This window comes from Leucoraja erinacea, chromosome 10 (assembly GCF_028641065.1).
Source record: "Leucoraja erinacea ecotype New England chromosome 10, Leri_hhj_1, whole genome shotgun sequence".
Taxonomy (NCBI): Eukaryota; Metazoa; Chordata; class Chondrichthyes; order Rajiformes; family Rajidae; genus Leucoraja; species Leucoraja erinaceus.
The window spans coordinates 50,348,361-50,376,142 of record NC_073386.1 but is presented as its reverse complement, the minus strand read 5'-3'; the positions used below and the strand labels follow the sequence as shown (position 1 = coordinate 50,376,142).

Genomic DNA, 27,782 nt, shown 5'->3' with positions numbered 1-27,782 from the left:
GGCATCGGCTCTGGGGAACATGCGGTGACGATTCGGGTCTGGAGCTTGCAGGCACATATATTTGTCGGCGTATTAAAGTCCACGTGGGGACGATGCCTTTAACGGGGAGCTGGCAGTGACGAGTCGCTGCGGCCGAGTCCAGACGCGGCCTGTACGGTGAGGGAGCCCGACCAGACCAGACCAGACCAGGCCCGACCCAGATCAGGCTCGACCCCCGGACCTCGGGCCACAGGCAAGGGGGGTGAACAACGACGCGGCCGGCTGCTAGCAGGGACTGGACGTGAGTGAGTGAGCTCCTGTCCGCCGTGAGGCAGGTCCGCACTCCCTGGCAAAAGGGGGGCGTTTATTAGGGGTTTAGTGGTCGCCATGGTTACCCCCCCTTCTCCGGGCTATCACTATGGTACAAGTTGACATCATTTGCTATATTACCCCTCCTGGACAGAGGGTTTTACATTAGGGTCAGTGGGAACCTGTGGCACCCACCCCTCATCCCGATTGTTTCGTGGTCGCTATTTATCTACGGTTCCTCTTCGTGGGCAATCAGACTGTTTTACAAGGAGCCTGTCAAAACTGTGAAGGCATCACAGTGGCGCAGAAACTTGCCCTCATCAAATGCCCTCCCCCTCTCAATTTCTAGCAAGCTTTGTGAAATGAGGCATTTTGAGGCAGGAACCAAGGCATTTTCCCTTCTCGTTATCAAGACCCCCCTTTCTGTCCAGCAAAGATTGGTTTACCTAACACAAATGAGGCGCAGACACTAACGTTTAGAATCTATTTGCTACAGTCTTATTATTGTGTGAAAATCGTCTGCATATAAAATTGGTGTGGGTAACCAGTCTGTTTACCTGATGTTACAGCAAGCTAGAGTTGTAATAATATACCAGATAGGTATACAGGCACATAGTTCTCTGAAAGTGGTGTCACGGTTAGATAGGGGTGTCCAAGAAGGCTTTTGATACACTGGTCTTCATTAGTCGGGGTATTGAATATAGAAGTTGGGACATCTTGTTGCAGTTGTACAAGACGTTGGTGAAGCCACACTTAGAATACTGTGTTCAGTTTTATTCACTCTGCTATAGTAAGAATGTCATTAAGCAGAGAACATTTTTGAGAATGTTGCCAGGGCTTGAGGCCCTGAGCTATAGAGAGAGGTTGGGCAGGGATGGACTTTTTTCCATGGAGTGCAGGAGGCTGAAGGGTGATCTTATTCAGGTCTATAAAATCATGAAGGGAATCAATAGGGTGAATGCATAGAATCTTTTACCCAGGGTGGAGACATCAAAAACAAGAGGATGCATGTTTAAGGTGAGAGGGACAAGATTTAATGCAAAGCTGATGGGCAACTTTTTCACTCGGAGGGTGGTGCATGTTTGTTTATATATGGTCTTTACAGAGTACTATGTTTACAATCTGTTGTGCTGCTGCAAGAACGTATTTTGTTCTGTTTTGGGATATATGACAACAAAATACTATTGACTCTTCTCTTGTGTAATGAGCTGCCAGAGGATTAGTTGATGCAGATACTATAACAGCATTTAAAAGACACTTGGACATGTACGTAGATTGGAAAAGTTCAGAGGATTGTGGGCAAATGGAATTAGCTTAGTTTGGGCATCTAGGTTAGCATGTTCGAGTTGGGCCAAAAGGCCTGTTTCTGTGCTGTATGACTATGACATAGGCACATAGAATAGAATAGTTTCTTTATTGTCATTGTAACATGAACCATGTACAACGAAATTTAAAATGTCAGCCAGTCAGTGCAGCATTCAAACATTTCTAAAAGCTAATGATACATACAAGGTAAAATATTAAAGATAAACAACTAAATAAATATCACGGACAAAGCACGCATACACACCCAACCCTCCATCCTTCTGTCGATTCCACAGTTACCACAGTCCCTTAGTCTGTATCGCCCCTGCGTTCCTTGGCGGCTACATTTAGTGCTTTTATAGCAGTGGGGTAAAAACTGTTTTTTAGTCTATTTGTCCTTGTCCTTGTAGATCTGTACCGTCTGCCTGACGGCAACAGTTCAAACAGGGAGTGTCCGGGGTGGGAAATGTCCTTTATGATATTCTGGGATTTTTTGGTGCAGCGGGAACTGTGTAAGTCCTCCAAGGTAAGGAGAGGGCAGCCGACAATCCTCTGGGCGTTGTCAATGGCCCTCTGGAGCGCTTTCCTCTGAGCCGCTGTGCAGCTGGTGTACCACACGCATACACAGTATGTTAGTATGCTCTCAATGGAGCACCGATAAAAGGACAGCAGCAGTCTCTGAGTGATGTTATTCTTCCTGAGCACCCTCAGGAAGTGCAGTCTCTGCTGGACCTTTTTCAGCAGCGCAGTGGTGTTCACGCTCCACGTCAGGTCCTCCTCAATATGGATTCCCAGGAAGCGGAAATCCGCCACCCTCTCTACACAGTCCCCTCTGATAGTCAATGGTACCATTGTGGCGGCTCCTAAGGGTCGTCCCATTATACTGCCGAACCCCTCGGCACAGGAGTGGTGCAGTCCGGAGGCGGTCCTTAGCCGGAGGGTATAAAAGGCAGGGTTTGGGTGCCATCTTTCCCTGGTTTCGTCTTCCCCTGAACCGGGAGGAAATAAAGTATAGTGCTTCTCAAACTGCGGACTACTTGCCTCATTTGAGACCCACGCACTACATTGGTGACCCCCGACGCTCCATTGGCATCATGATGGAGACCGAACAAAGCCCTACCTCCGCACACGCCAGCCCGACCCTATCTCTGGACGCGGTCTCCGTGAAACTGCCCAGCTTCTGGACCACACGGCCGCACATCTGGTTCCAGCAGGCGGAGGCCCAGTTCAACCTGCGGGGCATCACGGTCGATGCCACCCGCTTCTATTACCTGGTGGGAGCCCTCGACCAGGATGCGGTGGAAGAAGTATCGGACTTCCTCGCAGCCCCCCCGGACAATGATAAATATCTCGGCCTGAAACAACTCCTGCTCCAAATTTACGGACTAAGTAGGATGGAGCGGGCAGGTAGGATCCTGCATATGGGTGGCCTGGGCGACCGGCGGCCATCTACCCTCCTAAAGGAGATGGTGGCATTCTACCATCGTTTTGTGCCATCCGCGGCCCACATCATGCGGCCCCTGTATCAACTTCTGGCGGGTGGGCAGCAGAAGAGCGTTGAGTGGACCCACGAGGCGGAGGCAGCTTTCGACGGCGCGAAGGAGGCCCTTGCTCGGGCCGTGCTGCTGGTGCACCCGCGGGAAGATGCCCCGACTGCTCTCACTGTGGATGCCTCGGAGTCGGCAGTTGGTGCTGTACTGGAGCAGCTGACGGGCGGAGTTTGGCGGCCTCTGGCCTTCTTCAGTCGGCACCTCAACCGCGCGCAGACCAAGTACAGTGCGTTCGATCGTGAGCTCCTGGCTCTGTACCTGGCTGTGCGCCATTTTCGTTACTTCCTGGAGGGCCGCCCGTTCACCGCCTACACCGACCATAAGCCGCTCACTTTCGCCCTGCAGAAGGTTTCCGACCCCTGGTCCGCACGTCAGCAGCGGCAGTTGGCTTACATCTCCGAGTACACCACAGCCATCCGCTACGTCAAGGGGAAAGAGAACCGGGTGGCCGACGCCTTGTCCCGCCCTGCTATAAATGCCGTGTTCGAGGTGGCGCCCGGATTGGACTATTCTGCTCTGGCGGCGGCACAGCTCACGGACGACGAGGTGCCCACCTACCGGACTGCCATCTCCGGCCTCCGTCTTGAGGATGTCCCTCTCGGTCCTGGGGGTGTGACAATCCTGTGCGATGTGTCGTCCGGTCAGCCGCGCCCCATCGTCCCTGCCACCTGGCGCCGGAGAGTGTTCGAGGTCATCCACGGACTGGCTCACCCATCAATCCGGGCGACAACGGCACTGGTGGCAGCTCGCTTCATGTGGCACGGTCTGCGCAAGCAAGTTGCCCATTGGGCTCGCACCTGCATCCCGTGCCAGACAGCAAAGATCCAGCGCCATGTCCGCGCACCTCTCCAGGAGTTCGGTCTACCTCACCGGCGGTTCGACCATCTCCACGTGGACATTGTGGGGCCCCTTCCACCGTCCCGGGGCATCACCCACCTTTTGACCATGGTGGACCGCTTCACGCGGTGGCCGGAGGCCATTCCGTTGGCTGACACCTCATCGGCTACGTGTGCTCGTGCGTTGTCCGCGCACTGGATTGCTCGCTTCGGGGTGCCGGCGCACATCTCCTCCGACCGGGGGCCACAGTTCACCTCCGAGCTGTGGTCAGCCATGGCTCGCTTGCTGGGGGTGCAGCTGCACCACACCACGGCTTACCACCCGCAGGCTAACGGTCTGGTGGAGAGGTTCCACCGGCAGCTGAAGGCGGCATTGAAGGCACGGCTCACCGGCCCGGACTGGATGGACGAGTTGCCGTGGGTCATGCTGGGCATCCGGACCGCTCCCAAAGAGGACTTGGCCTCATCATCGGCGGAGCTGGTGTACGGGTCGACACTCACAGTGCCCGGGGAGTTCGTGCCGTCGGCGCCGGAGCAGCAGGAAACGCCCTCCTCCACCCTTCAACGCCTTCGCGAGCGAGTTGGCAGGCTCGCACCCGTCCCGACATCCCGCCATGGGTCATTTCGCCCACACGTGCCAATGGCCCTCACGGACTGCCCATACGTCTTCCTGCGCCGTGATGCCCACCGGACGCCACTTCAGAGGCCGTACGAGGGCCCGTTCCGGGTGCTGGAACACGGGCAGTCGACTTTTGTCCTGGACATGGGGGGCCGGCCGGAGGCCGTGTCGATTGACCGTTTAAAGCCGGCGCACCTGGACATTGACCAGCCGGTGCTGGTTGCTCAACCTCGGCCCCGAGGGCGTCCCCCCTCACGACTCCCTCCACCTGTCACTCCACCTGTCCTCCCGCCGGCCCCTCGACCTGTCCCTCCACCTACGCCCCCGCAAGCCCCGGGATCTGCTGTCTTCCGCACGCGTGCCGGCCGGGTCGTGCGCCCGCCGGTGCGTTTTGTGCCTCTGGTTCTGGGGGGGGGGTCCTGTGGCGGCTCCTAAGGGTCGTCCCATTATACTGCCGAACCCCTCGGCACAGGAGTGGTGCAGTCCGGAGGCGGTCCTTAGCCGGAGGGTATAAAAGGCAGGGTTTGGGTGCCATCTTTCCCTGGTTTCGTCTTCCCCTGAACCGGGAGGAAATAAAGTATAGTGCTTCTCAAACTGCGGACTACTTGCCTCATTTGAGACCCACGCACTACACCATGTCCGTTTTGTTCTTCCTGAAGTCTATTATTACTTCCTTTGTCTTTAAGGTGTTGAGGAGCAGGTTATTTTCTTCACACCACACTGTCTGCTGCTCCACCTCATCCCGGTAGGCGTACTCGTCCCCCCCGGAGATGAGTCCCACCACCGTAGTGTCATCCGCAAATTTGACAATGGTGTTGCTGTGGTGGGCGGGGGTGCAGTCATGTGTGTAGATGGTGTAGAGCAGGGGGCTCAGTACGCAGCCCTGTGGAGAGCCGGTACTGAGGCTGAGGGCCGTGGATGTATGATGGCCCACTCTGACTCTCTGGCTGCGACCCGACAGGAAGCTATTTATCCACGTACAGGTGGAGTGTGCAAGTCCCCCAGTTTGTCCACCAGTTTGTGGGGAAGGATGGTATTAAAAGCAGAGCTGTAGTCCACAAAGAGCATCCGCACGTAGCTTCCCCGCTGCTCCAGGTGAGACAGTGCAGCATGGAGAGCTGTGGCTACAGCGTCCTCTGTAGATCTATTTGCTCTGTACGCAAACTGGTGGGGGTCAAAGCTTCGGGGCAGAAGTGATGTGATATGACCCCGGACCAGTTTTTCAAAACACTTCATCACCACTGGTGTGAGTGCGACTGGCCGGTAGTCGTTGAGGCTGGAGATGTTGGTTTTTTTGGGCAAGGGGACTATGGTGGAGGACTTCAGACAGGGTGGGACAGTGGACTGGGGTGGTGTTCATGGTGTTAACATTAAAACACAAGTGTCTCGTACTAATTTATATCACAGTTAATTTTTTATATTAACTTTAGTGATTTTTCCTTTGAACAATTGCTGTTGAAACATTGTAATTGTATTGAAGTGAATAACTGAAGAAGTATCCTGACCCGAAATGTCATCTGTCCATTCCCCCTGCAGACACTGCCGGACCACTGAATTCCTCCAGCGGTTTGTGTTTTGTTTTGATGTAAATACATTGCTTTGTGGCAAAGCCTTAATTTGAATGAAGCATCTACTCTCAGAAAGCTGAATCTATTTCTTATATGACAGCAGTTTTATTTTATAGAAACTAAAGATCTGTTCATAAATTGACAGCTCTTACAATCAAGCAAATGGCATCTGCAGATGATTTACAGTTTCAAGGTAATTTTATTTGTGATCTATTTTCTAATACAGTGATATTTGCACAGTAGCTCTTGAGTTCCCACTCAAATGGTTTGAAAGTACTCTGTAAAATTATTAATCAAATTCGTTTTGATTGTTTCTCTTGGAAAACATTGCTGTCTGCTAATTCTGAAGTATTATTGGTTGAAACCTTTATCGCCTTAAAAAGATGATCTCATCAATACAATCTTCATCCTCTTTGAAAACTTAAATTAATGGTTAATTCCACAGTCGTATTAAAGAACAATTTTCACAGTAGCTCTCGATTTGTGGGGAGCATTGGTGGTGCAATCATTAGAACTGGTGCCTCCCAGCTTCAGAAACCGGCCTTCAATTCTGACCCCTAATGTGGAGAGGTTTGCAATTCTCCCAATGACTGTCTTGATTTCCTCTAGGTCCTTTGGATCCCTGTTGCGTCGGAATACTTGTGTAGAGCTTCCACACAATGTATTTTAGCATGGGAAAACCCCACAGGTGACATGAGTGATCCAGATATACCTACCTTTTTAAAAGCAAACATTGGCCTGATGTTTCCACACCGTTACCATTTGTGGCCACTTGATTTTTGGTTCATTGGTTCAAAACTCTATATACTTATTGCTTTCTCTCCCTCCCTCTCCTCTGAGCTGATTTGCAACCCATATTTAAGTTTATTATACTGTACAATTACTCAATATTTAGATGATGTAGCAAGTTGAAAAATATCTACTTCAAAGAGTGAAATTATTTAACGTTGATAAATGCACGAAATGCTTGAAGCCATCTGATGAAAATAGTTTGTGTTTGTTGAGGGAGGAACAATGACAGAATAGATAGATTTAATAAATTAATGGCTGTCACAATTAATTATTTTTATATAGCCCATGGCTCCCTTTATTAATTTAATGATCTGCTACGATACGGGGAGAAGAGATGAGGTACAAAGGTAAGCTCGCCAAGAATATAAAGCAGGATAGTAAAAGCTTCTTTAGGTATGTGAAGAGGAAAAAAATAGTTAAGACCAAAGTTGGACCCTTGAAGACCGAAAAAGGTGAATTTATTATGGGAAACAATGAAATGGCAGATGAGTTGAATAGGTACTTTGGATCTGTCTGCACTAAGGACGACACAAACAATCTTCCTGATATAGTAGTGGCCAGAGGATCTGGGGTGACAGAGGAACTGAAGGAAATCCACATTAGGCAGGAAATGGTGTTGGATAGACTGATGGGACTGAAGGCTGATAAATTCCCAGGGCCTGATGGTCTACATCCCAGGGTACTTAAGGAAGTAGCTCTGGAAATCGTGGATGCATTGGTGATAATTTTCCAATGTTCTATAGACTCAGGATCAATTCCTGTGGATTGGAGGGTAGCTAATGTTATCCCACTTTTTAAGAAAGCCGGGAGACAGAAAACAGGGAATTATAGACCAGTTAGCCTGACATCGGTGGTGGGGAAGATGCTGGAGTCAATTATAAAAGATTGGATAGCAGTAACAGGATCGGTCCGAGTCAGCATGGATAAACGAAGGGGAAATCATGCTTAAATTTTTTGAAGATGTAACTAGGAAAATGGACAAGGGAGAGCCAGTGGATGTAGTGTACCTGGACTTTCAGAAAGCATTTGATAAGATCCCACATAGGAGATTAGTGGCCAAAATTAGGGCACATGGTATTGGGGGTAGAGTTCTGACATGGATAGAGAAGTGGTTGGCAGACAGGAAACAAAGAGTAGGGATTAACAGGTCCCTTTCAGAATGGCAGGCAGTGACTAGTGGGGTACCGCAGGGCTCGGTGCTGGGACCGCAGCTATTTACAATATACATCAATGATTTAGATGAAGGGATTCAAAGTAACATCAGCAAATTTGCAGATGACACAAAGCTGGGTGGCAGTGTGAACTGTGAGGAGGATGCTATGAGAATGCAGGGTGACTTGGACAGGTTGGGGGAGTGGGCAGATGCTGGCAGATGAAGTTTAATGCGGATAAATGTAAGGTTATGCACTTTGGTAGCAAAAACAGGAAGGCGGATTACTATCTAAATGGCGTCAAGTTGGGAAAAGGGGAAGTACAACGGGATCTGGGGGTCCTTGTACATCAGTCTATGAAAGTAAGGAAGCAGGTACAGCCGGCAGTGAAGAAAGCGAATGGCATGTTGGCCTTTATAACAAGAGGAATTGAATATAGGAGCAAAGAGGTCCTTCTGCCGTTGTAAAGAGCTCTAGTGAGACCACACCTGGAGAATTGTGTGCAGTTTTGGTCCCCTAATTTGAGGAAGGACATTCTTGTTATTGAGGGAGTGCAGCGTAGGTTTACAAGGTTAATTCCCGGGATGGCGGACTGTCATATGCTGAGAGAATGGAGCAGCTGGGCTTGTACACTCTGGAGTTTAGAAGGATGAGAGGGTTCCTCATTGAAACATATAAGATTGTTAAGGGCTTAGACACGTTAGAGGCAGGAAACATGTTCCCGATGTTGGGGGAGTCCAGAACCAAGGGCCATAGTTTAAGAATAAGGAGTAGGCCATTTAGAATAGAGATGAGGAAACACTTATTCTCACAGAGAGTGCTGAGTCTGTGGAATTCTCTGCCTCAGAGGGTGGTGGAGGCAGGTTCTCTGGATGCTTTCAACAGAGAGCTAGATAGGACTCGTAAAAATAGCAGAGTCAGGGGATATGGGGAGAAGGCAGGAACGGGGTACTGATTGGGGATGATCAGCCATGATCACATTGAATGGCGATGCTGTCTCGAAGGGCCGAATGGCCTACTACCGCACCTATTGTCTATTAATTGGCACAACAGCATCCATTTATACAGCATCAATATCAATGAATTTTCCAGCAGCAGCACGAGTGTCCAGTTGATTTATATATAATACGTTGATACTATTATCTTCATGTGTGTTTAATGTAGAGTTTGATGATGCTACAAACCTGTTGGCAGCAAATCCTGATGCCACGACAATAAGCATCACAGATCCTAATGATAAACCTAAAAATCAGAGAGGTCCATCAGCTGGGGTAGGAAGAGATGAGGATGAAGATTTGCTGGGAAACGAAGACTCTGACAAAGGCTGAGGTAAGCAATTTTGTAATGGGAATTGAGCAATACGATCAATTTATGTTACTCCCCCACCCCTGCCATAAAAAAAGTATATAATTATGATATTTCAATAATATGTAAAATATTAGCCACAGGAGATGGCAAGGTCCTCAATGATTATTTCTCCTCTGTATTTACCGAGGAGAAAGACCGTAGGACTGAGGAACTTGGGGCAGTCAATGGAAATGGCTTGAGAGCAGTCAGTGTTACCATCGAAGAAGTACTGAAGGTACTGTCGTGTATGAAGGTGGACAAATCTCCAGAGCCTGATCAGATATCTGGGAGCCTTGGTTGAAATTTACGATTTGTCCTTACATACAGGTGAGGTGCCAGAAGACAGGAGGGTGGCAAATGTGCCTCTTTTCAAGAAGGGCTGCAGGGAAAATGCTGGGAACTAGGTCGGTGAGCTTAACATCTGTAGTTGGAAAGTTACTAGAGAGTCTTCTGAGGGATAGGTTATGCAGGCATTTGGATGGGCATGGGCTGATTAGGGATAGTCAGCATGGTTTTGTTTGTGGGAGGTCATGTCTCACAAATCTGATTGATTTTTTTTGAAGACGTGACCAAAAAGGTCGATGAGGGCAGAGTTGTAGATGTGTACATGAATTTCAGTAGGCATTCGACAAGGTTTCGCATGGTAGGCTGCTCTGGAAGGTTAGATCGCATGGGATCCTAGGAGAGATAGCTGAATGGATAGCAAATTGGCTTCATGGAAGGAAGCAGAGGGTGATGGTGGAAGGTTGCTTCTTGGACTGGAGACCTGTGACTAGTGGTGTGCCTCGGGGTTCGGTGCTGGGCGGGCCAGCTACTATTTGCCATCTACATCAATGATTTGGATGAGAACATACAGGGCAAGGTTAGCAAGTTTTCTGATGATACAAAAGTGAGTGGTTTTGCAGATAGTGAAGATGGTTGTGAAAGATTGCAGCACGATCTGGATCGATTGGCCATGTGGATGGAGGAACGGTTGATGGAATTTAAAACAAAAAAGTATGAGGTATTGTATTTTTGGACGTCGTAGAAGGGCAGGACCTGCTCAATACATGGTAGGCCTCTGGGTAGTGTTGTAGAGCAGAGGGTTCTAGGAGTACAAGTGCATGGTTCCTTGAAGGTCGAGTCGCAGATGGATAAGGCTTTGGCCTTCATCAGTCGGAGTATTGAGTATAGAAGTTTGGAGGTCATGTTGCAGTTGTATAAGACGTTGGTGAGATAGCATTTAGAATATTGTGTTCAGTTTTGTGCACCATGTTATAGGAAAGATATTGTCAAGCTTGAAAGGATTCAGAAAAGATTTACGAAGATGTTGCCAGGACTAGAGGGTGCAAGCTGGGTCTATTCCATGGAGCGCAGGAGGATGAGGAGTAATCTTATAGAGGTATGCAAAATCATGAGAGGAATAGATTGGGTATATGCACGGAGTCTCTTGCCCAGAGTAGGGGAATCGGGGACCAGAGGGCATAGGTTCAGGGTAATGGGGAAAAGATTTAATAGGAATCTGAGGGGGTGACTTTTTCACACAAAGGGTGGTGGGTGTATGGAACAAGCTGCCAGAGGAGGTAGTTGAGGCTGGGACTATCGCATCATTTAAGTAACAGTTAGACAGGTGCATGGATAGAACAGGTTTGGAGGGATCTGGACCAAGCACAGGCAAGTGGGACTAGTGTAGCTGGGACATTGTTGGTCGGTGTGGGCAAGTTGGGCCGAAGAGACTGTTTCTACACAGTATCACTCCATGACTAGTAATGGGGATTACATTATTAACTATTACAGTCTTAACAATCAAATCTTCAGTGAAATTCCATTCTGGAAAAGCATCTAATTGCTTTGAAACATTTGTGATCTTCCAACGGTTTACCTCTTCATTTGGTTCTTGGTGTTCTTTTCTGTATTGTTACACTGCAAAAATGTGGTGGATCTGTTTGTTTGTTTAAGTAGGAAAAATATAGGAAGATTGTAATATTGTAGCAATGTTACAACATTTTGAGATTTTAAGAACATGTTGAGATTCTGCAATTTATCCCATTAGATAAAGCGTAAAAATAAGTTTAATTTGACACCTAATTCACTTTCATATCTTCAGTATTAAAAAAGCTACGGCCATTTTCATACTCTGAAATTAGCATCTTGTTCCCTATTGCTTTTCCATTGACTTAACTCAAAAGCTGTGATCGAAGACAGTCAAAAGCCCATAACTTTCTTAAGAATTAAGAGAACTGAATGAAATTTTCAGTTATTATAGATTGAAACATTCTGAAACAAATATGAAACAATCTTACTTGGATGACCTGAAATTAAAGCATATAATTAGTTAGTTAGTTACCTAATTGTAGCTAATTACAAAATTAAATTACTAGATCTAAACATCTATCCTTTTCTTAAAAGGTTAACATTTTTAAATAGCCTGTCCGAATAACATTCACACAAGAATTCACAATATAACATGATTTTTAAATCTCATTCTCATGAATTTATAGGCCCAATGGAAGGAATTTAGTGTTTAATTCCCGTAAATTAATGAGCATTTAAATCATCTTGCGAGTGAGATTTTGTGGAACGCGATCGATTGGAACGTTGCGGTTGCAGTGAATTTGAACCGCATATCGGCAGGAAAAACACTGCCGGTTCGTATGAGGCCATAATCACATTTTCGCCGATGAAATTTGGATGAAAGTAATCCTAAGAAGCAAGTTTATATGTAAAATAAACGACTTGCCTTACGTTTTGCCCCCTACGTGAGATCCGTCCCGTTGACGGCGTTAGAAGTAGATTTTTATTTTACTCCAACAAATAAATTGTCTAGCTTTTTTTTTAAACTTCCGAGAACGGATGTCGGAGCGATTTTTCTGCAGCAGCTTAGCAGCCTGAGAAAGTTCGACTCCGACAGGCAGGAGATAACGGCATTTTAATCCTGCACCCCTCCCCGCTCAAAGGTGCCAAAGTCGCGCACACGGCCAATAACAATTAGAATATTTTTAATCAAGTTTATGGTTAACATTTGTTCTCCTTAGTTACTTGCAGGACAAAAGAAGAGTGCTCCCTTTTGGACTTTTGAATATTATCAAACATTTTTTGATGTTGACACCTTTCAGGTGAGTACAGAATTTACTTCCTTCTACAGTAATAAAAACAGTAACATTTAGTAATAGGGACAAAAGGAAGTGCAGATGCTGATTTACAAAGCTGGAAGGGAGGTGGGCTCGCGAAAGCCTGGCAAGTGCATTTAATATTATATATTTTTAATCTACCCTTTCTATTTTTATTCTAATATTGACTTGCATTATGGTTTGCTTCTATGGGATGCCAATTTTCTGATATGCCTACCCAAAACTCCAACATCCTAAATTACCATTCCTTATTTGAGATTTATAGAAGTAAGTCACAGCAGAAATTTGCACATCACAGATATCCGAACCTTGTCCTTTTTTAAATCTCTTGCAGGCAACATGAATGTTCAAATACTCATTGATAAGGAATGCACAAGCTGCTATATTCAAACCTGATAACCCAGTTTCCATTGTGCCTGAAGTAATCTATCTCAGCATTTGAGGAATCAGATTTGTTTTAGATCTTGCTAATACATTTAAATGTTGAGCATTTTGATATAGAACAATATTTAAATTGATATTTAATTTTCTTCTCTGCCTAATAGGTATTGGACAGAATAAAAGGTTCCCTTTTACCACTTCCTGGCAAAAACTTTGTAAGATTGTATATCCGCAGTAATCCAGATCTTTATGGTATGTCATTTATTATAATTATCAGAGAAAAAGTCTGTTTTCAAGTAACCATTTAAACGCAAATATATATATTTTTTCCTTTTTAAATTGTACACATCCACCCATATTAATATACATTATTTAAAAATCACTGTTTTTGACTGAAATAAAGTATTTGGAAAAAAATAATTTGCATACTGTACCTTATGGAAATAAAATTGAAACCTGGAAGCAAGGATGCAATTCTCAAAAGTAAAAACAAGAATTCTCCTAGCGCCCTGAGTAAAAAAAAAACAAAACGAAGTGCTGATGAACTCAGTAGATCAGACAGCATCTGTGGCGGAAATGGACAGGCGACTGTTTGGATTCGGATCTTTGTTTGGTCTGATTGAATTAGGGGAGAGAAAACTGGGGGAAAAAAGAGGTTGGGTTGGACAAAGTCTGGCAAATGTTAGGTGGACACAGTTGCGGGAGGGTTGATTAGCAGATAGGTGGAGTAAGTGATAAAGTCTATGTGAAGAGCAAAAGGATGCCAGAAAGGGGAAGAGGTGGAGTGAAGTGGAAAGCCAGAGGAAGGGATATGGGTGGGAGTGGGTGGATAAGAAGGGGGATGAAAAGGAAACTGGAACATGGGAATGGGAGATGAGCATACAAAGGAGGTTGAAAGGAGCAGGGTTGTGGGAGATACTTGGGGAAAAATGCACACCAGGGTGAGGGTTGGATGGGGGGTTTCAGGGTGATGAGAATATGGGTGTATTACTTGAAATTGGGGAACTCAATATTCATACCATTGGACTGTAGGCTATCCAAACAAAACATGAGGTGCTGGTCTTCCAGTTTGCACATGACTTCAGAGTCTGGCAATAGAGGGTTATCCCTCCCTTAGGCACACCATTCGTCACCACTCAGTCTTGGAAACAACTAAACACAACAATCCTCTCCTTCTAACCATTAAGCAAATTTTGTTTCCAGTTAGCTACTTCTCTCTGGATCCCATGTAACCTAAATTACGATGCAGTTCCTTATTAAGGGCCTTGCTGAAGTCCATGTTGATTATGTCGATGGCCTTGCCCATATCAACTTACTTTTTCAAAACAACAATCAAATCCGTGACACAAAACCATGCTGACTATCCCTAACCAAGGTTTCAAAGGTATTTTATTGTCACATGTACCAATTAAGGTACAGTGATATGCAAATTACCATATAGCCATACGAAAAAAAAAAGCAACAAGCCGCACAACTACACAAAAGTTAACATAAACATCCACCACAGGGATTCCTCACTGTGATGGACCGCAAAAAAGTCCAAACTTCTTCCTCTTTATTCTTGGGGCGGTCGAAACTCCCGCGGCTTGGAGTTAACCAGAGACTACGGGTTCCGTGATGTTAAAGTCCGCAAGCACTCACGGTTGTAGCTCTGAGGTCGATCCCTGGCAAAGGGATCGCAGGCTCCGCGATGTTAAAGTCCCATAGGCACCCACAGTGTAGCTCTCGAAATCTGTCTCCAGCAAAGGCCGCCAAATACTCGATGTTAGGCCGCAGTGCAGACAGAGGTACGATATGGGAAAAAATCGCATCTCTGTCGAGGTAAGAGATTAGGAAAAGCACATTCAGCACTTCCTCAATGATGATAAGGACTATGCTTAAGACATCGTTATTAACTTTCCACGTTCCCTAGTATTCGTGTCTTTGGTTTCTGAGGAACCCTATAATTACTCTTTCCCAATAAACTCAAAATATCTTTGGATTCTCCTTAATCTTATCTTGCCAGCCTCCACATCGAAAACTTAATTCTCTGGCATTTTGGCCACTTTCAACGTGATCCTACCCCCCAGTCACATCTTGGTTCACTCATCCCTTCCCGCCCAAATTGCCTCCTCCCCAGCTACTTTCTCCTGCAACCACAGGAGATATATATGTTGTATTTCATGTTGTATTTCACCCTCTTCCATAGACCCCAGCAGCCCTTCCAGATGAAACGAGTTCACATGCATCTCTTCTAACCTCATCTATTGCATTTGGTGCTCCGATGTTGCCTCCTTTACTTCAGAGAGACCAAGTCTAGACTAGGCTACTGTTTCGCCGAACACTTGTGCTTGGTCCACCAAGGTCTGCTGGATCTCCTGGTGCCATTCACATTCCCCTTCACATTCCCATATTGACCTGTGTCTTTGGCCTCCTCCATTGCTAGAGTGAGGTCACAGGCAAACTTGGGTAACTTACAACCCAATGGGATGACCATTGAATTCTCAAATTTTAAGTAACACCCTGGCCCCCTTTTTCCCCACTATCCCACTCCTCTCCCCCCTCTTTCTCTCCCTGTCCCCTCTTGTATTCTTTCCCCTGGTTTTACATTTCACTCCTTTACTCTCCTTATCTGACATCCCTTTGTTTCTTTTTTTTCTCTCTAGCCTTTGTCACTTACTCCACCCATTTGGCACTCCAACCCCTATCACTTGCCAGACCTTTCCTCCAGAGATGATGCCTGACCCACTGAATTACTCCAGCACTTTGTTTCACTCACGATTGCAGCATCTGCAGTTCCTTGTGTCTGAATAATTGTTCTGTAATATTTATGAAGATGCAAGGCCATATTTGAATCTACAGATGTGTTAGTGTTAATTATTATTTAGAAGAAAGTAAGACTATTTTTGAACATTTGTTGTTTTCAGGTCCCTTTTGGATCTGTGCCACTCTAGTTTTTGCAATAGCAATAAGTGGAAACCTTGCCAATTTCTTGACTCATCGTGGCCAGCATGGTTATCGTTATGTTCCTGAGTTCCATAAGGGTAAGAGGGAAATACTTATTTGGTATAGAAATAAGTTTTAGCTAAAGCATATTCTTTAGGTGGCACAGCACAATGTTGCATATCACACTGTTATCCTATTGAATAATGAGAAATTGTTCTTCACTCCTTTGCTTTGACAGCCTCCACTATGACATGCTGCATATTAATTTGCAGCACGACTGACATTGCCAGGTGCATTATGTACATTTCTCAGTAATATACTCTCAACGGAATTGGCACAGGTCAATAAACTGTTTCTTGGACACGCTGTCATTTGCAGATGGAATCTGATTACTGTAAGAAACTAGGTCTATTTCCTTGCATAATTCAGGAATCTACTGTAAAACAAAAGGCGTTAATGGCACTGATATTGATAGCAATAGAGAGAGGGTTTTGATGGGGGGGGGGGTGAATTAAATTGGAAAGTAGTTATATTCTTGGGGACCCCATAGCCCCCCCCCCCCCCCCCCCCAATGGTATTGCAATCTCAGTCACCAAGTCTGATATCAGAAGATCCTTTGATAGAGTGAACCCTCTGAAAGCATCTGGACGATGGTTTAGCTGGTCAGGTTTTCCAAATCTGTGTGAACAAACTGGCTGAAGTTTTTATGGGCATTTTTAGCCTCATAACTGAGGTCTGAGGTTAGCACCTGTTTTAATAGGACTTCAATAATACCAATGTCCAAAAAGTGTAAGATGACCTGCTTCAATAACTACTGACCAGTGGCACTAATGTCCATGGTGATGGAGTGTTTTGAGAGGTTAGTTATGGCACATATCCACTCCAACCTCAGCAAGAACCTATAGACACTATTTGTCTATTGCGACCCCATCTTTAAATTTGCAGATGACACCATGGTTCTTGCATGAATTACAGATAATGATGAGTCATTCTACAGGGAGGAGATCGATGTCTGATTGAATGGTGCCAGTACAATGTTTAGCGCCAGTAAGATCAACGAGCTGATTATTGACTTTAGAAGGGGAAGACTGAAGAGCCACAAACCTGTCTTCGTCAAGAGAGTCAACAGCTTCAAGTTCCTTGGCGTGCATATTTCTGAAATTTTGTAATGAGCCCAGCATATTGATGCAAACATGAAGAAGCCCATCAATGCCTCTACTTCTTTAGAAAATTGGGGAGATTCGATACATCGACAAATTATCTCGAACACTAACAGGTGTACAGTGAAAAGCATATTGACTGGTTACATCACGGCCTGGTTCGGCAACTTGAATGCCTAGGATTGAAGGAGATCACAAAAAGTGGTGGACAGTGCACAGTCCATCACAACTTCCCACCATCGAAGAGATCCTTAGGAGGTGCTGCCTCAAAATTGCAGCCAACATCATCAAGGATGCACACCACCTTGGCCATGCTCTCATTTCACTCCTGTCATCAGGATGAAGGAAAATGAGTCTGAAAACCCTGATGTCCAGGTTCAGGAACAGCTTCTTCCCAACAACCGTCAGACTACTGAACACATTGGAATTGGGAACCAGGGAACAGAAGTTTAATGTGAGAGGGGAAAGAATTAATTGCAACCTGAGGGGGACTTTTTTCACACTGAGGGCGATATGGAACAAGTTGCCAGAGAAGGTAGTTGAGGTACTACAACAAAATTTAAAAAACATTTGGACAGATAGATGGATAGGAAATATTTGGAGGGATATGGGCCAAATGCGGGCGGGTAATGCAAGAGTAGATGGGGCCTCTTCGGCATAGGCAAGTTGAGCCGAAAGGCCTGTTTCCGTGCTGTATGACTCTGACTATGACTACAAACACTAACACAACTTCAAACTATGAATTGTCTTGGTTGCACTTGGGACTTTAATTTTGCAATATGTTGGGTTATTTTATTTATTGAGCTTTTTGAGCTAGTTTACTTGTCATGTTATCTATTAAGTACTGTACATACAAACCTCTTGTGCTGCTACAAGAGAGAGTTTAATTGTTCCGTATTGTTACATATGATGATTAAACTTTCTTGTCTCTCTTGACTAGAAAGAATAGATTTAAAATCATGATGTGCAAATTGTTGTTTGGATGTAGAATGCTATAACGGGGAAACAAAATCTAAATCGCTTTTACATGTGCTATAGATAATATCTGAAAATGATTTGTAGAACAGCAAAGGAGTAGTTGAAAACTAGTACGTATGGACTTGGTACTTTGTCCCTCTTCTATGCAGCAAAAAATCTGCTACCTCACCTATTTTCTTCACAATAATATATGCCAATGCACTAGTAATAATCTATTAAAACTGTATTTGCTCTGTCTCGGTTCTTTTTCTGGCAATTCCTAGGTTTGCCCATCTTCCAACATATGGACCTGACAGTATTGACTGGGGCTTCTCTCGGCTTTGCCTTTTGACCTTGCACAACACTGCTCAAGGGCAGCAGTGAGATCCAAACAGCAAACGGTCTTGTGGGTGCAGATGATCCTGCCACATCTAGCCTAGATGTGTGAGACTGGGCACCAAATTGTGGCTCAGTATTTAGTGCCACAAATGGTTCATTGGAAGAAATTTTGCTCTTATTCGTAAAGTTTAAAATGGTATTTTTGGTACTTTTAATATTTATTCCTGATTATGTTTAGGACCAAATCATGCAACTGTAATTTGAGATGTGCATATCCACTATTTAGAAGAAGCATAACAGATCCAATGGCAGTATTATAATTATTTCTATGTTTATTGCTTAAAACCTTTGTATTTATGTTTTCAAAATGAATTTATAATAGATATTGGAGCATAATTTTGTTTTAATTTGTAGTTTCGATAGCAGCCACAGCAATTTACACCTATGCTTGGCTCATTCCTCTTGGACTATGGGGCTTTCTGATGTGGCGAAACAATAAAGTGATGAACATTGTCTCCTATTCGTTCCTGGAGATAGTGTGTGTCTATGGATACTCACTGTTTATTTATATTCCTACTGCAGTAAGTATGACCTTGATCCTGGAGTTAGTGTTAGTTTAAGTTCATTGGGGTGGTGTGATAACTCATAACTCACAAGTACTGGAGGAAAATATGTGTAAAATATACATTTGGAATTTAGGAGAAATAGAACTGCTTAGAGAAACATTAGTTACAATATCAACATCCATGGCACAGTGGTGCAGCTGCCTCATAGCGCCTGATTGTGCGGAGATTGCACATTCTCCCTGTAACCATATGGGGTTTCTCCGGGTGCTCTGGTTTCCTCCCACATCCCAAAGATGTGCAGATTTGGAGGCTAATTGGCTTTGGTGGAAATGACACTAGTATGTAGGATAGAACTAGTGTGTAAGAGTGATCGCTGGTCAGCACGGACTTGGTGGGCTGAAGGGCCTGTTTCCCTGCTGTATCTCTAAATTAAGTAAAGCAGCAAAGATTGTTAGCTTTATGGTTTTGTATCTATGAAGAAGTACGGTCTCTTGGATCCAGGTGTGATGTTCTTTGTTGAAGCTGTATATGACCTGTCTCAGAGGTGCTGCAACAAAAATGTGAAGGAGATGCAGAAGAAAAATTTGGAGAGTTAATTGGAGTTAGAGCAGGGATTAGATGGTCCCAGAGACATTTCACCAACCAACTACTTTCATGGTTTGGATGCTGCTTGCGGTCTTTCGGTACAGTAGATAGATGATTCAAATTCCAAACAAGCGTGTTTGTCTCAGTCTGGAGAGTTGAACCAGGCTATTTGTAAATGTTGTAGGAAAAAAGGAAAGTGAAATGGATCATTATGTTAATGCCAGCTGTGGACAAAATAACATACGTAATGCAAGAAGAGGAGCCTGACAAGATGTGGGATGCACTGCAAGGTTGTTGCCAACAATGAGCGAGCAATAATACACTGAGGAATCGCAGTGAAAATCTCTTGTGCAACATCACACTTCTGAGACATATTGGCAAAAAATTCACTTATTTAAGTTATTAAGTTACATGAAAGAAGTGTTTCTCAGCACATGTAGTCAATATTTTTCTGAATCAGAAATTTCAAAGTATTGGATTTGTGTTATTGAGCAATTCTTCATGTCAGAGGTTCTTGGAGTCGTATCATTATCAGCATGGAAACAGACCTTTTAGCCCACGGAGTCTGTGAGACGCATCAAGCTCCCATTAAACATACCATCTAATTTTCTCTGCATTCATATCACTTCCTCCTTAAATGAAACAATATAATAGCTAGAATAAAACTGCTGAAACTGCATGGATGAAAGAGATCTAATTATTTCTCCATTACATTTTGTTTCCATGGAAGAAGCAATAGGAATGTGGAAACAAGGAAATTGTCCCCCATCCCACCGCAAACCCCCTGAGTTTTTTCGTGCTGTGTTGGAACAGCATGTGAATGCTGTATTTAAGGTCATTTCAAATGTCTTCGGAAGTACTGAAATGCTTGGCATAGACCTATGACCAATTATTAGCACTACGCAGTGACCTATTAATCTGGAACCAAGGAATTCTAAATCCGTTATGTTCAAAATTAGTATGTTCAGGCAAATGAAGATGATTAAATATCAAGACAGTTTTATAAATCACTGATGAGTCTGAAAGTGGAAATAGCATTGGCAGATACCAAGCCAAACAAGCATTCCAGAGCTTAAAGCTGGTTAGGGGAGCCAAGTAGTATACAGGTATGCAAACTTTTTAATAAGCCTTTAATTTTAAGCAAAGATAGAGAAAAAAAAATCCACATGGACAGAGATGTAAGGGAAATGATTCTATAGGAACCCGAGGGGCAAATTTTTCCACACAGAAGGTGGTGGGTATATGGAATGAGCCGCCAGAAGAGGTAGTTGAGGCAGCTACTGTAACACCATTTAAAAGGCATTTGAACAGGTATATTGATAAGAATGGTTAAGAGGGATATGGGCCAAAGACTCGCAGGTGGGACTAGTTTAGATGGGGTATCTTGGTCAGCATGGGCAAGTTGGGCTGAAGGGCCTGTTTCCATGCTGTTTGGCTCTATGATGGCATAGATCTTCTGTAAGTATGTAACACTTTTTGCTAGTCTTGACTTCCCTTGTTTCTGCATTTCAGATGCTGTGGATTATTCCAAGTGAGATAGTACGTTGGCTCACAATAGTACTGGCCATGTGCCTTTCGGGCACCGTGCTAGTGATGACCTTTTGGCCAGCTGTCCGGGATGATAACCGGAGAATTGCCGTATCAACTATCGTAGTTATTCTGATCCTTCATGCCCTGCTTGCAGTTGGCTGTAAGGTGCATATGGGTTTATAATTCTGATAAAGGGTCCCCGGCCTGAAATGTTCACTGTTTCTCTTTGACATATACTCTCTGACCTGCTGAGTTTTTTCAGCAATTTATGTTTTTATTTACAATTTACTTTGTTAAACTTACTATAATGTTTTGATTTTTTTAAAGATTTTATACAAAAGTTAAGTTATTGTTTTGTATTTTCTTCCACTGAATTCCACGTTAGGAAAGAAAAATAAATCGGGATTCATTTTAGTTATAGATTTCTATAATATAATATGTATGTATTTGGATAGTTGTATATATCTATTTATTTGTTTATTTTTCTTGAATTGATTTAGAAAGGCAAAGGCTGATTCCAGTATTGAGCGATCTGTAATTGAGAAACTGAATGCCTGATATACCATGGAATAATTTTCAAATTCTCATTCCATCTTTTGAAAGTGTAATATTTTTCATTAATTTAACCAAGTATGTAATTTATTTACATTCTTCCCTTCCCTCTCGTACCACCCCCTCCCCGGACACTTTCCCTTGCAACCGCAAGAGATGCAACGCTTGTCCCTTTACCTCCCCCCTCAACTCCGTTCAAGGACCCAAGCAGTCGTTTCAGGTGCGACAGAGGTTTACCTGCATCTCCTCCAACCTCATCTATTGCATCCGCTGCTCTAGATGTCAGCAGATCTATATCGGTGAGACCAAGCGGAGGTTGGGCGATCGTTTCGCCGAACACCTCCGCTCAGTCTGCAATAACCAAGCTGACCTCTCGGTGGCTCAGCACTTCAACTCCCCCTCCCACTCCGTCTCCTCCATGACCACAGCGAGCAGCACCGGAAATTGGAGGAACAGCACCTCATATTCCGCTTGGGGAGTCTGCATCCTGGGGGCATGAACATTGAATTCTCCCAATTTTGTTAGTCCTTGCTATCTTCTCCCCTTCCTCAGTCCCCCTGCTGTCTCCTCCCATCCCCCAGCCTTCGGGCTCCTCCTCCTTTTTCCTTTCTTGTCCCCGCCCCCTCCCCACCCCTGATCAGTCTGAAGAAGGGTTTCGGCCCGAAACGTTGCCTATTTCCTTCGCTCCATAGATGTTGTTGCACCCGCTGAGTTTCTCCAGCTTTTTTGTGTACCTTCGATTTTCCAACATCTGCAGTTCCTTCTTAAACACCATGTAATTTATTTATTGGGCTTCATTTACAAGTATTCTTGGGTGTGAAGCACAAAAACCTTGTTGGAATAACGTTTCATCCAGTTGATGATTTTTTGTATAGTTTGTATTATTTTCAATTTGCATTTTCTGATTTTACATGTATTTTTGGATTATCCTTTATATTCTTTTGGTTTTGCTCAATGATAGCTTGCTAAAAGGAATGCTTTTAGTAAACCTCATTCTGAAGCCAAAAAGTTTCATTTTTTATAGTTTCATTTTATGAGCACACATCAGGTGTGTATTTTCTTGCAAGAACTTACTTAAAAATACCATTGGACATGATATTAAAATATTTTTATTCTTTTTCCACAGGCATATTTCTTTGATCCACCAGAAAAAGTCAAACCTCTTCTTGTCTCCCCAACTATTACTCCAAATCGGAATGGAACTCTTGTGGCAACCCATAGTGCATAACTTATCAGGTCAGCATTTCCGTGACCTGGGAAGGAAGGAGTGGGAGGAGAAATAGAATTTCATATATTCCATTTTAGACTGGATTGTTTTTACCTTTAATCTACCTTGGAATCCAAAAACAAGTTTGTGTCCTATTAGTTAATCATCAGAGCCTGTGTGCTTTTGATCTGTGGTGAATATAAAATCCCAGGTCCTGCCACAAGTTGATGCAAATGTATCTGAATCCTGGTTCAAATTTCTGTAAGTGAATTTCAATAGGATTGAAAGGAGTAACCATTCGTATAATTAAATTACCTATTTTGCAGTCAGAAGTATGAATCATTGATCCAGAGACATAACTCTGAATCCTGTCATTGTAGCTGGGTAATTTACATTCGAGAATTTAAATAAGTCTATAACAGAAAAAAGCTACTACCAAAAAATGATCCACAGAACTGTCATACAATCTAATTGTAGGGAGAGACTACTGGGAGAAACTACTGCCAGCCTTGCCTAATCTGGCTGATGTGATAAATGATGCCAACCCCCCTCCCCCCTCCCTTTACTAATTCTCCAGCGCCATTTTCCAGTGGTCCAAATTCCACTCTTGCCTTTTTTTTTACTCTATATCTGAATAAACTTTTGCTATATTTTATATTTTACCTTCATATTTCATCTTTTTACCTTGTACTGCATTTTTAGTTGCCTTTAGTTGGTTTGTAAAAGCTACCCAATCCTCTCGCTTCCTGGTAGTTTAGTTTAGAGATTCAGTTCGGCCCACCGGGTCCACACCGACCAGCGATCTTTACACATTAACACTATCCTACACATGCTATGGACCTTTTTTTACACATATGCCAAACCAATTAACCTACATATCTGTATGTCTTTGGAGTGTGGGAGGAAACGGAAGATCTCGGAGAAAACCCACGCGGTCAGGGGGGAGAACGTACAAACTACGTACAGACAGCACCCATAGTTGGGATCAAACGAGGGTCTCTGGTGCTGCAAGCATTGTAATGCCCTTGTCCCACATAAGAAACCTGAACGGAAACCTCTGGAGACTTTGCGCCCCACCCAAGGTTTCCGTGCGGTTCCCGGAGATTTTTGTCAGTCTCCCTAATGGTCGAAAGTGGTTTCCGCTTCTTCTATGTCCAACGATTATTTCAAAAAATTCAAAACTGGCCACGACTAAAAAGGTGGTTGCCGGAGGTTGCAGGTAGTGGAAGGTCTTGCCGTCCACTACCTGCAACCACCTGCAACCTCCAGCAACCACCTTCAACTAGCATCGCAACCAGCTTCGACTAAAAAATCACTGATTTTTAAAACGGCAACCTCTTTTTAGTCGCGGCCGGTTTTGAATTTTTTGAAATAATTGCCCTTCCAAATCTACTTTCTGTATTTCGCATCTCCCTCGTTCATAATCACACCTTTCTTTCTTTGACCTTCCATCTTGACGGGTGTCAGAGGTTATTATGATAAGGCAGGAGAATGAGCTTAGGAGGGAGGGATAGATCAGTCATGATTGAATGGCGGAGTAAACCTAATGGGCTGAATGGCCTAATTCTGCTCCTATCACTTATGGTCTTGTGTTCTTGTGACCACTGACCAAATCCACAATAGTTAACCAGACTATTTTCAAAGGACTAACTACTGTATCAAAGTAATTTTCCCTCTCAGACGTGTCTGCAGCTCGTGTTCATCAGCTTTGTAGCAGATGTTGCCACTGTGGAACACTCCTCCCTCCCAGTTCCAATATGATGCATTAATAACACATTGCCCAGCAATGCCTGTCATCATTCTAATTGTAAATGATCCTTTCCAACTAGCTATCATAATTTAATTAATAATCCAGTCATCAAGAGTTGTCACACTTATTGCACATCATTACATCATTATGAATTATATCAGAGAGGAAAAAAGTCCATAATTCATGCGCAGTCACACTTCAGTCATTTCCCCGCATCAAATTCTAGCTTGGTTTACTGCTGCCGAAGTTTTATTTGTCGAGTCAACAGTTTTTCTCTGAAGTGCAACCACAACAACCATTGCCCCACTTGCAGTAGTTCCAACAATTTGCACTCTGGAACTGGCCTCTACACTGCATGTATACTTCTTGCACGTGATGAGTTCTCCAATCATTGACGCTTTCATTAAGCAATTGTAAAGCTATTTTTTCTTTTAGTAACATTTTCTGGCATAAAATAGTGAGAAAGATTGTATTTTAAATATTTTTGAAATAATATACAAAAATGGGGAACTGTAAAGAACATTTCTTGAATAAACCGATTTTATTTTGATCCATAGCTTTCTTGACCCCTTACCATAAACTCTTGACCCCCCCTTGCCATAAACTCTGATTACAGTTCACTCTGGCAATGTTTTAACCTAATCTGTGTACTCTGTTGCAATGCCCTTTGAGTTCACCTTCCTCGACTGCTACGCTTCCAATGTAAAACAAGTTATTTATTGAAACCAACTTTTAAATTATTAACTCATCTTTGACTTTTCATAAAGTGGATGGTGTAGGATATAGCGAGGAAGGTTATTGGAAAAAAACAACAGGATCTTGATTAGTTGGGGAAGTGGGCTGAGGTATGGTTAATGGAGTTTAGTGAAGATAAGTGTGAGGTGTTCGATTTTGGGAAGTCCGTCATGGTGAATGGCAGGACTTTGGGACGTGTAGAGCAGAGTTATTCAGGTATGCAGGCACATAGTTCCTTGAAAGTGGCGTCACAGGTATACGGTTAAAAATGCTTTGAAGGCAAGGCAAAGCAAGGCAAGTTTATTTGTATAGCACCATTCGTGCAAACAGCAATTCAAGGTGCTTTACAGGAAAGCAAAAATAAAACAGCCAATAATTAAAAATTGCAAAATAAGCAATATGACAAATGTATGAATAATAAAACAACGTCAATGAAACAATAAAACAATTTTAAAGAGCACATAAAAGGGTTAAAATTAGACGGTTAAGATTACCTGCATGTCGGGTTATGGACAGACTATAGTAAACAACAGTGTTTTTAGGCCTGATTTAAATGCGCTTAGTCTGTGCACACGTCTGGTGTTCAGGGAGCTTGTTCCACAGGTGTGGAGCATAAAATCCGAATGCTGCTTCAGCCTTTTTAGTTCTAACCCTGGGAACACAGAGTAAACCTGTCCCTGAAGACCTGAGGAGTCTAGGCACCTCATGTACAACAAGTAGGTCAGAGATGTATTTTGGACCTAGACCAATCAGTGCCTTGTAGGTCAGTAACATAATTTTAAAATCTATCCTCTTACACACAGGGAGCCAGTGCAAAGATTTAAGGACAGGTGTAATGTGGTCCATTTTCTTGGTGTAGGTCAAGACTCTGGCAGTGGCATTTTGGATAAGCTGCAGTTGTTTAATTGATTTTTATTGAGACCTGTAAAGATGCCATTACAATAATCTAACCTACTAAAAATATATGCATGAACAAGTTTTTCAGTGTCTTCTTTGGACAGAAATCCCTTGATTCTTGCAATATTTTTTAGATGGTAATAGGCAGATCTGGTAATGGTCTTTATATGGCTGTTAAAATTCAAATCCGAGTCCATAACTACACCAAGGTTTCTGGCTTTGTCTGTGGTTTTCAGTGCAATTGAGTCGAGTTGAGCACTCACCTCTAGCCTTGTTTTTTTGGGACCAAAGACAATAATTTCAACATATTGGCCTTCAACAGCCATGGTATTGAATATCAAAGTTGGGGTGTTATGTCACAGTTGTACAAGATGTTGGTGAGGCCATATTTGGAGTACTGTCTTAAGTTTTGGTCACCCTGCTATTACGAGGATATTGCCAGGACTTGAGGGTCTGAGCTATAGGGAGAGGTTGAGCAGTCTAGGACATTTCCCTGGGGTATGAGGTGTGATCTTAGAGATGCACAAAATCATGAGGGGAATAGATAGGTTAGATGGACAGAGTTTTTTTACCAAGAATAGGGGTATCAAGAACCAGAGTATATAGGTTTAAGGTAAGAGGGGAAAGTTAGGAAGACAGTAAACCGAGGTGCCACTTTTTCACACAGAAGTGGGTATACAAAATGAACTGCCAGAGGAGGTAGTTGAGGCTGGTAGTATAACAGCATTTAAAAAGACATATGGTCAGGTACAAAGATCGGAGGGGATTAGTGGGATGGGGGGGGGGGGGGGGGGGGGTTTGGGGGATGGGAGGGTGTTTGGGGGATGGGAGGGCTTAGTGGGATGGGAGGGGTTTAGTGGGATGGGAGTGGTGGTGGGCGGGGGGGTTAGAGGGATGGGAGGGGTTTAGTGGGAATGAGCCACCAGAGGAGGTAGTTGAGGCAGGTACTATAACATTATAACTATACATGGATAGGAAAAGTTTGGAGGAATATGGGCCAATTTTAGGCAGGTAGGACCAGTGTAGATGGGGCATCTTTGTTGGCATGAAAACTTAGAATGTCAGATCTCTGTATCCTTTTTGTAAAGTTCCCTTTTCTTTTTTCTAGATTTGTTCACTAATAACTTGGTATGCGGAAAGGCTCTTCAGACTAAACAACCAGTGTAACACTGATAATCTAACCAGACTACAAAGAACTATACTGATTTATTTAAAAAATCATTGTAGAGCTCCAAACCAATTAAACCAGGTTTTGGGATTTGTGCATTGCGGCTGTTGTGATTTTTCTGTTCTACTTTTCCACTGTCTAATGTAACATATTTGTTACCAATTGTAAATATTTATTTCATAATTTGCTAATGAAGTCTGGGAAAAATATTTGGTTGTGATATTTGGTTCTTTTTAATAATGTTTAAATTTGCTTATGCCTTACAAAATTAATTTTAACAGGCTTTATTCAAAAATGTCAATCATAATGTACATAAAAGTTAATTTATCATGTTTCAAAAGTCTTGTGTAGTTGACAAAAGGATGAGATTCAAGGTCTCGGCAGACTACATTCATAAGGAAAAGTTACAGGTTTTATAACAAGGTGTTTAAACTACTGCAGCCAATTAAAGAATTGTTCATTCT

At 43.6% G+C, this 27,782-nt stretch overlaps 1 protein-coding gene across 4 annotated transcripts; it reads left to right on the top strand.

Annotated features, from left to right (window-relative positions):
- The first annotated feature begins 125 nt into the window (after positions 1-125).
- yipf1 (Yip1 domain family, member 1) lies at positions 126-27,782 on the top strand. 4 transcript variants are annotated; one of them, XM_055642238.1, is made up of 10 exons: positions 6,277-6,359; positions 9,274-9,432; positions 9,784-9,788; positions 12,471-12,551; positions 13,112-13,199; positions 15,854-15,970; positions 18,743-18,909; positions 20,992-21,174; positions 22,688-22,797; positions 27,259-27,782. In XM_055642238.1, the coding sequence occupies exons 1-9, from the start codon at positions 6,329-6,331 to the stop codon at positions 22,787-22,789; spliced, it is 933 nt and encodes a 310-aa protein (XP_055498213.1). In that variant the 5' UTR covers positions 6,277-6,328; the 3' UTR covers positions 22,790-22,797; positions 27,259-27,782. The 4 variants fall into 4 exon arrangements, with proteins under 4 accessions (XP_055498210.1, XP_055498211.1, XP_055498212.1 ...); XM_055642235.1 differs by lacking the exons at positions 9,274-9,432; positions 9,784-9,788 and adding an exon at positions 126-280 and having other exon boundaries at positions 6,283-6,359; XM_055642236.1 differs by lacking the exons at positions 9,274-9,432; positions 9,784-9,788 and adding an exon at positions 173-284 and having other exon boundaries at positions 6,283-6,359.